The 10496-nt window shown below is 26.0% G+C and overlaps 1 protein-coding gene across 1 annotated transcript; it reads left to right on the top strand.

Annotated features, from left to right (window-relative positions):
* Nucleotides 1-2365: 2365 nt before the first annotated feature.
* LOC132946951 (cleavage and polyadenylation specificity factor subunit 5-like) lies at nucleotides 2366-4548 on the top strand. Its single transcript, XM_061017077.1, has 6 exons — nucleotides 2366-2496; nucleotides 2839-3039; nucleotides 3164-3227; nucleotides 3307-3472; nucleotides 4257-4371; nucleotides 4453-4548. The coding sequence occupies exons 1-6, from the start codon at nucleotides 2366-2368 to the stop codon at nucleotides 4475-4477; spliced, it is 702 nt and encodes a 233-aa protein (XP_060873060.1). The 3' UTR covers nucleotides 4478-4548.
* Nucleotides 4549-10496: the final 5948 nt, after the last annotated feature.

The raw sequence follows: 10496 nt of genomic DNA, 5'->3' as shown, positions 1-10496 counted from the left end.
TTGGCCGCAATTCATGGTTCCAGCATTGCTCCAGTCTAACCTTTTACAACTGTATAATTCTTAGTTTAAACAATATAATATTTCAAATTTCAAGTAAAATAATTTTGAGAAAACAATGTTAATTTGATTACCTACTTTAGTATTGTTATTATTTTATTATTCCTTGATTGTGATTTTTCATGAATAAATTTATTGTGACCAGATTATTGCAGATCCACAAACCAAACATTTTTGATTTGGTACTATATAAGTTATAATTATCTATTGTCTATTGATACATTCTATCATGGAAAGAAACTGTTTATAAATATTAAGTCTTGAAAGACAAAACATACAGCCATACATTCACCATGACATCATAATTTATAATCAAATATTTCCATAAATAAAAACAAAAATATTAATTGTATTGGCCTATTTAAATAACTATTTATTTTACCTGAATAATTTTCACTTTTTTTATACTTATTATAGTTAATTAAAAGAGACTTTGTTAATAGACACTTGCAATACCAGTAATGAATTTTTATTTTTAATGCTGAAAATTTAAAATGTTGTTTAAGATTTTTGGAAAAATTCGAAAAACAGCCAATTTTTAATAGTTATTTTTAGAAAAATATTGATGGAAAAAATTATCGTTTTAAGTCAAGTTCCTTATTTTTTTTTAACATCAATGGTATATTGGAGTAAATTAATTTGATACGTAATAACTTTTTTTTAAATGTTTTTGGAAATTTCCCAATATAAGTATAATAATTCTTATTATCCATATAGATAATTATACATTTTTATCATACATTTTAATAAGTATAAATTGTATTTTTATTTGTCAGTCGTATACCGCCACACGAAAGATGACATTTTTTTATATGGTTAGAATATAAAAATAAATAACATGGTCTCATTAATCAATCATAATGAGTCTGAGTTATCAAAAAAAAAAAAAAAGTTTATACAAATAATAACAATTAGGTACCTACTTACTTTGTTTACATACTCATTACAGACATTTTATTCAGCCATTACATAGGTAATTAATTCAAAATTTAATATAAGTTTTACGGCAAAATTACAATGTTATACATTTTATTAATATTTAAAAATGTTTTCTCAATATTTATATAATAATAATGTAATAAATCAATAAATGATTATATTATTTCTTTTTATAATATCGCATTTTCCATAACTATACATATTATTAGGTCAATAATTATGTATATATTCCCTAGGCTCTCCTGCATGATGCAGCATAACAATACATTGTATAATGATAGATATTCTTCTTAATTAATTATTTCTCCTTCGGAAAATGTTATGTTTTTCTTTGTTTGTAAAATACACTTTACTTTGTATATCAAGCGTAAATGTATGAGTATGAATAGTACGATGATAGATACGTAAGAGATCAGATACTGGCCGGGATTTTAATTTTTAATTCGATCGACTAATATTACTATAAAGGGACACGTTTCGTATAATATATATATAATATGTATACCTACTCGCTGTATCCCTACACATGATATTTACAGTAGAGTTAACGTATTGATGTTCAAATTGAGGGTGGTTCCCATTGAAAATTGGATTTAGTTAGTACTTTTGTAAATTCAACATTCAAGAAAAATTACGCTAAACGGCAAATTATATACCTTCTCAAAATCAGTTCTTGTCGAAATCATTTTCTATACCTACCACCTGGTATACATTTATAAATATTTTGACTCTTTTTGAGCTATTCATAGATATTTTCCGTTAATAATTTTCAATTTTTTTAGTTTCTATTCTATAAATTATTAATTTTGTAATCTTTTCAAGATAAAAATATAAAATAGATTAAAATATATCAAAAACCCGAAAATGCAATGTAATCAGTATCATTAATCACGCGTCCAAGTTTTTCGATATCGATCCATTTGAGGAATGATATCGTCCGATATCTCAATGTCAGATAATCTCAAAACTCTGGTAGTTGGTAAGCAGCACGTCAAACAAAAACAAACGAGTTTCGCCATTTTGGGCGCTCAGGCCTTCATAGTTCATATATGAGAACGAGGCGGCGTTTCGTTGTACATCTGATCTACCGTCGTACGTGCTCAACTCGCAATAGTCAGTAGACAATTTTAAATTATTTTTACAATATTTTTACGTCGTATACTTGTGTTTAACACAACGAAAACGTTGAACCGGTCACCATCGAAGAAGTACGTGGACTTGATCGATCGTATAGCTGTCAACGATATATTCCACATGGATTATGTGTTGTTGACGTTAAGACGTGCGACACCATTGTACATTTTTAAATATTATTTCGTCACAGTCGTTATCGAAAATCGCCAATCTGTCGACTAACGCGGTATCGGAAATGGCGTTGAGCACAACGACCAGCCAACCGGAACAGAACAATGTCCAATTGTTACTAAGAACCGGGTGGCCTAGGCACACCGCTCCAGTCAAATCGTCTACGTGTCAATCACTCTACAGAAATATAAATTTGTTAGTATATAGTCGTGAGCTGGGATATTTTAGGTGTTTCCAAAGGATTCCTATCCTCTTTTTTTATTAGCCCTAGTAGTCATCAATTTAACATTTGATGACTATTACACTAGTTTTGTAGTATTACTACTGGATCTAGGTAGTATGGTTGAGATTAGGCTTACTTATGATATTAATAAATAGAAAGAAAACGATTTTTCTTAATTTTGTTTGGTGATGGGTATATTTTGTCTTTCAAATATTAGTAATAGATTGTATTAGTGTCGAATTCAAAATTAAAGCAACTATTTATATAAGTTGTAGTTGTACAATGCTATGTAATCTTTATTTCTTTTGTTCTAGGTATCTTCTATCAAATTATAAATTTGGTAGAAACAAACCTTTTTTTGAAAAAGATCCTTCTGTTCCAGCTAGATTTCAACGAATGCATGATGCATTTGAAAAAACTGGTATGCGCCGTAGTGTTGAAGGTGTTTTAATAGTTCATAAAAATGGGTTCCCGCATGTTTTATTATTGAAGCTGAACGCAGCATTTTATAAATTGTAAGATTAAATGGATATTATAATTAATTAGGCATGACATAGCCAAATGACAAGAATAAAAAATATATATCAATAAGATTTCAATATTTATAATATTTATAGATTTTTTAATAATCTTTTTCAGGCCAGGTGGAGAACTAAATCCAGCAGAAGGTGAGGTCGAAGGACTTAAACGATTACTAACTGAAGTAAATTCACATTTATTTATCATTAATTGTTTATATATTACACATTTGAAAATATTTTTATTGCATTTACTTATGTCAGACTCTAGGCAGACAAGATGGTGTTCAGACAGAATGGACTGTTGAAGATACCATTGGCAATTGGTGGCGACCTAACTTTGAACCTCCAATTTATCCGTTTATACCACCACACATTACTAAACCCAAGGAACATAAAAAACTTTTCTTAGTTCAGCTGCCTGATAAAGGTAAGGTAAATGAATAATGAATCAATTTGTTGTTGTATTATATGTAAAACATAACAAAGTTACCTATTGAGTTATAGAAACTTCAGGGTTTAGGTTAATACTTAACAAAATTAAATACTAAATATCTTATTTATTTACAAACATCATAATGTTCTGTCACAATATTTATTTTTTTGTAATATCTGTTTGGGGGTTTATTTTGTCAGTAAATAATTTTAAAATATCTAATTATGTGTACAAGATTTGTAATGTTTTAAATAAAATTATTACATTTAAGATTATTTATCTAAATAAACAATTTTTGGATTTAAATATTTGATGAGGCCATTGAAAATTAAAATTGTCCTTAAAGTACTGAAAATGTATTTATCTATAAACATTTTTACTTAGCCGTTGTTAGCATATAATATGTTTGTTAAAAATAGTATCAAGTTATTATTTAAATATAGTAATTCTGTCTGCAGTTAAAATAATGTTGTATTTCTAAGCATTTCAAAAAATTCCATTTTAAATTTAAAAAATATAATTTAAGAACTAGTGTACAAAGTTGTCATTTAACATCTTCTTATCCTTCAATTTTATTATGTATATTTGTTCTGTACAGATGTTTTTAAACAAACATTAAAATATATTGTAAAATTATGTATAGGTGTAAATTTTTACTCTCTTTAATTGAAATATACTATTTTATGTATTACATTTATTGATTCATTTGTAAATTCAATTATATTATATAATCAAACTCTCTGTTTTTAAATTATGTGGTAATTTGAATGTTTTTTAGCAAAGTTTGATGTGCCAAAAAATTACAAATTGGTGGCAGCCCCTTTATTTGAGCTGTTTGATAACTCTCAAGGGTATGGATCTATTATTTCCACATTGCCTCAAGCACTCGGAAGGTAACATTATTGATTGTTTCACATATTTAATACGATTCACAATTGTATTATTTTCACTAACACGTATAATTTTTTTTTCAGATTCAACTTCATTTATAATATGTAATTAAGAACCTAATATTTTAAATTATTGTTGTGGGGTTTTAAGTGATTTATAGCCATGAATTTTTATAAATTACCCAATTTCCCATTAATTTCAGTTTGATACTGTATTAGAATTTTAAATATCCATCTTAATTTTATTTTCATTATTGTTAATTGAACAATTAATACATTAAACCAAATTTTCTGTACTGTATTATAGTAATTTGAGTTACACATGAACTGGTTATTTTTGTACTATAATAAATTTAGTATTACACATCAAAATTACTGCGCTGGTATTTTTTTTCTTTATTAATACATCGCGATTAATAAAATATTGTTTGATATTAAAGTATAAAATGTTGTTTTTAATTTTTTATGATTAAATTGCCTTTTGAAACATTTTTTTACTATTTTTATCATGGTATTTTTACTTCTTATAGTTACTGCGATAGTCAACAATCAACATTTTTAATTTTTGAACATGGTCAGGAATAACTGAGAAACTTCTTGTTTCATTATTTTTAGTTATTCCAAAAATGAATTTAGGTACCTTCTTACTTTGTTTAGATACTCATTAAAGCCATATTATTCAGCTATTACATAGGTAATTAATTCAAAATTGAATATAAGTAATACGACAAAATTACAATGTTATACATTTTATTAATAATTAAAAATTTTTTCCCAATATTTATATAATACTAATGTAATAAACTATAAATGCTACTTGGTATTATTATAAAATTATATGATTTTTCACTTTGTAACACACCGGACTAATCCGGCCCTATATACCTTTTTGTCAGAATTTAGTGACGTTTGAAACAATTTCCTATTTAATAAATAGTTAGGTTACAAACAATATAATATATAATAATTTCTATAGTTTTTAATTTTTAATTGGTTATTACTCATTTGTACAGTGTCTAATGTGGCCCATATACAATCAATATTATTGTTATCATATCAATAAAAAAACTGTCAATAAGTATCAAAACAGTTTGAAAACGCTGAACTGTCTAGTATTTTTTATATATTTTAGTTTATAAAATTATGGTTAACAGGTTTTCACCCAGTTCACTGGCTCCGGTATATACCTATGTCCCTATATACCCCCTCCCCACCTATAACCCATTACCCATCATAGATACGAAACTATAGGGATCAGTAAAAATCGACCGGTACAACACTTAGGTCAAAATTTCCTCCAATAGTATATATTATAACCATGGTTTGTACATTATATGAAACATCATGTGCAGTGCATTCTACTTTCACCGCGGGAACTACCACTATACTCCGTCTACCAGGCAGTGGACCGTGGTCAGTGGTTAACATCATGATAAAATTGTTTACCACTGTCCGGCGTGCGGCGACCAGCGGGCACCGGCCTCACCTACCATAATGATAAGTATTTATTACTAGGCATTTTAATGACAAAGATTCTTTATTAGAAAATCTCATAAATCATACATCAAATTGTGAGATCAAGGGACAATTCTCATGGTATATGAATTGTCATTGCAAATATTTGCATTATGTTTACAATTAATAGGACACCATACCCTCATTTATTGTTCGTAATATTACAAGTGCAAGTGCATAACAGCAGATTAATAAAGATACTTTAAACTCCTGAACATAAATTTGCAATATAACTTACTTTTAAAACAAAAAAATGTGTTTAGGGTCCTGTTAAGTAAAAACTTTGTTTAAAAAAAGCCACTTTTGCAAAGCATTATCATAAAGTCTTTATTAAAGTTAATTTAATTTTAAAATTGTTGATAAACCTGTAGAATGATGTATTATATTTATTATATTAGCACTTACCTAATGTGTTGTATGGTTCTTTAAACATTAAGTATGAATTATACATAACATATTACACATGATACCAATAATCATCCAAAACCTTTATAAGAGATACAAAATGTTGTTTCATTGTACTACGAGTATATAAAGTAATTTTATTTTCTATATTTTACTTATTTAACTCTTTTTCAAGTTGTAGTGCATATTATGTTATATTTGTATTTTAAGTACAAATTACATGTACATTTTAAAATTAGAATTAGTATTTTAACTGGTAAAAATTAACTATAGGTTCTATATCAATTTATTAATAAACAATTATTTATTTTGCATTAGGTAACTAATTCAGCTATTAAATTTATTTTGAATTATTTGTATACCTAATAAATGATAATTTCCAAATATAAGGTTTAGTGGTAGGTATACATTTCTTTATTAATATTTTTACCATAGGTACTATTTTTCTTAAATTCTGTATGCATATTTGTTACATATGTTATATGACATATTATGATACTTTTTGCTATTTTATCTATGCTCTACCTATCATTCTATCATTACAATTCTATCATTTCTTCTTCTATTTCAACGGTATATAACAATTATTGCTTTCAAATTTAATATTGTAACACAAATATCTTCTTACTCAAGACTCAACTTATGACCAACTTATTGTAGAATAATTTGTTTTTTTATTGTTTAGATTCAAAAATATCTCCGACGATTTTGGAAAATTAGTGTTTACAAAATTGAAAGATTTGGCTGGATCAAGCTTGATTAAATTGTCTGGAGATTATCTAACGCTGCTTTATGGAGCTTAAGAGGTATAAACTAATAACATTTAAAATTTTTTAGATAATTAAAAATTAATCCAACTTACTGTCATACTTATAATAAAATAAAATGTAATAAGAATAATTTTATTATTAATTATATCATAAATATACTAAGTAATATGGACCGACAGATCACAGATCATCTTTGTTCAGATTTGGTTTTTGTTTAAAATGATGTACCATTGAATTCAAATAGTAAACATGCATTACAGTAACTGATACTCAATGATAAGTTATATTCAACATCTACTGAATAACAGAGAGTTTACCTACCCACTTTCTCCCTTTTTTGTTTTGTTTTAGTTGTTATATTATAATTTATAAGGTACATAATAATAGTACTACATGATTGACAAACCTTTTATCAGAGAGCCATACATTATATTAAAGTTTCTGGTGGACTAATTTTGTTATAATTTATATTTTATATACCTACACATGATAAATGTTTAAATTTTAAATCATTTTTGAACTTAAGTTTTTAGAAAATTTAGTTTTGGTATTGTTTCACATAATTGTATCATTGTTGGTCTAAAATATAAGTTAACTAACTATTAATTTACCTTTTAATACGTAGTAATGATCAAATATGGGCAACGGTGATCACAAAAGTTTAAAATTTGAGAATTACAGATGACCATTAATAGTCACATGGCAGTCAAAGTGTTAAACTTTTGTGCACTATATACTATTAAATAAACTAAAATACATTCTGAAATGTGTCCATACTCTAAGTTAATCGTTTATACTAATTTATAGTTTCCCTATAAATTCATACATTTAAAATTCTTTAACCTTAAATTATTCTCTGTCCACCAAAAAACATAGGTGCAATCACACTTAATTTATAGGGATTCTGAAATTATGAATACCTATGCAACTAGTCTGTGATCTCTCCCCCACTCAATTTTGATTGCTCAACTCCTTTTGGGTGTAATATGCTGTGGAAGCAATATCTTTTGAAATGTAAATGATATTATATTTTAATATATAGCCATCTTCACAGGCTTCTTATACAGTATATTATCAGGTTATCCCTTTAAAATAATTATTATTATTAAAAGCAATAGCAACCATTTAAAAGAAATGTCCTTCGTAAATCTCATAATCCCTGTTTGAGCACCTCCTCGGGTTGGAATTTAACCTTTTTAAATTTCTCCCGATACATCAAATCTATCTCTGTACCAAATTTCATCTCAATCGGGCCGGCCGTTTAGAAATGTATAAAAGACATATTTATACACACAAACATTCATTTTTATATAACAGACTATATTACACTTAAAATGCTTATAATTGTCATAATATTACAATATAATATATGCATGGGGGTCTTCAGTTCCATCACACGTGGTCATAGAATAAAACTCCTTTTGAATCTAATTGTTATTATACTTATTATTAATTTACTGAAATAACTAAATATTATTAATGCTCAAAATTCAAAATTGTATGTTTTTTTTTAGAGGGTCTTCTAAACTTTTCCAAGCTAAAATATCAAAATTCAAAATGGTAATTTCATCAATCCGCAATCAAACAATTAATTTAAAATTGGCTTTGATGTATATGGATAACATCAAAAATTATCAAGAAGCTGTAATATATTTAAAACAATCTAAAATTTTATTAAAGTCAACATAATATATAGAATGTATATTTATGAAGGTAATTAACAACATTTTAGTATTATTTTATTTATTAAATTGAGATACAATATAGTTATTGACTGAAAACTGAATTTTCAACTATTTTTTTTTTCATTATTTCTCTATTAAGTATTTAATTGTTATAACAGTGATACCTATATTGCTTCATTCTTATCACAAGATAATTTTGGAGAATTACGATCATCATTTCAGATTAATGCTTATAACTGGGAAGTTCAAGTATAACTGGATAATTATTGTGTGTAACATATTGAACATTGTTGATAAAAACATATAATAGGAAACCATTTATACGGCTATGTTATGTACCTAATTGTATTGTGTATTTTTGTTATATGGTTATTTGTTATACAATGTAATCTTTTATATATTGGAAATAATGGAAATAAAAAACAGTACCTTTAGGTACCTATCGCATTAACAATATTACCTCAAACAAATTTTTATTAATACATTCATTTTACATAACTGCAATTGGCTTGGAATTTTCAACAACTGATGGAATAGCACATTTGTGTCATAATATATCGTTTACATTTTCTTTAATAACTTATAATGAAAGAGTACAATAATTGTATTCAATATTTATAAGAGATACTTAATAGTTTTGTCAGTATTTCAAAAGTAGGATTGGGTTGTTGATATAATTGATTAAACATTATAAAATGGGCATAATATTATAAAATTATACAGATTTAAAAGGAAAACAATTATTATTGTTAATAAAAATTATTTTTTATAGGAATAAAATACTTAAAAGGTGGGTAAGTGGATGTCGCTCTGCTGTACAGTAGGTCACAAGTGGGTCACTGTAATGGATGGTGTTAAATTTGAATTCAATGATATAATATCATTGCATAAGAAAAACGATTCTGAGCGAAAACGGTTAGTCAGCCTATGATATTACTAAGTATATTTGATGATGGTATTTGATTATTGTGAATAAAGTAATTTATATATTTACTTATTTACGTGGAACCTTGTTTTAAATTTTCAATCCTTAGCTACAACTGTTGAGCATTTTATAAAGTTTTAACTACAAAATAATTATTACATTTTTAATTTGATACATTTTGTCATAGTTTAAACTTTAAATGCTTATAAAAAAAATTTGTATTTTCAAACAAATAAAATTTTATTGATATTTATAGAAAAAAAAATAAAAAAAATTGAGAACTAACAATGTCCGTAAACAGCTCAAAAAGAGTCAAATTATTTTTAAAATTTTATCGTGTATGGAAAATGCTAATATAAACATTCAGTGAAATTTTCAAGTATCTACAGTCATACGTTTTTTAATTACAACAAAATAAGAAAATCGTTACACGAGAAATCGAGTGAATATCAAATGTTGTAAAAATATGAATTTTAAATGCTCATGAAAATTTAATTTGACTTTCTCGTAGACATTTTTTTTTTAATAAAGGTAGATAAACTTATGGATAATCTTGTACTACATTTTCAAATCTCAGATTGAAAAAGAAAAATTTTTATGAATTCTCAACTCAAAATAATTTACTAATTTTCGTGATTTTTTCGTATTTTGTCAATATTTGAACTTTAAATGCTTATTAATAAAAACTGTGACTAAGGATTTTTAATTCTATTAAATTTTCAAGCTTTTTTAACCAACAAATAAAATTTTATTGATAGGTACTCATAGAAAAAAAAACTAAAAAAAAATGGAAACTAAAAATGTCCGTAAACAGCTCAAAATAAGACA

The sequence above is a fragment of the Metopolophium dirhodum genome, chromosome 6 (assembly GCF_019925205.1).
Source record: "Metopolophium dirhodum isolate CAU chromosome 6, ASM1992520v1, whole genome shotgun sequence".
NCBI lineage: Eukaryota > Metazoa > Arthropoda > Insecta > Hemiptera > Aphididae > Metopolophium > Metopolophium dirhodum.
This window is presented reverse-complemented; position numbering and strand designations above follow the sequence as displayed.

Coding starts and splice junctions, on each gene's coding strand:
- LOC132946951 (XM_061017077.1), top strand. CDS start 2,366: ATGGCGTTGAGCACAACGACCAGCCAACCGGAACAGAACAATGTCCAA. Junction 3,040..3,163: donor AACGCAGCATTTTATAAATT/GTAAGATTAAAT, acceptor AATCTTTTTCAG/GCCAGGTGGAGAACTAAATC. Junction 3,473..4,256: donor AGTTCAGCTGCCTGATAAAG/GTAAGGTAAATG, acceptor AATGTTTTTTAG/CAAAGTTTGATGTGCCAAAA.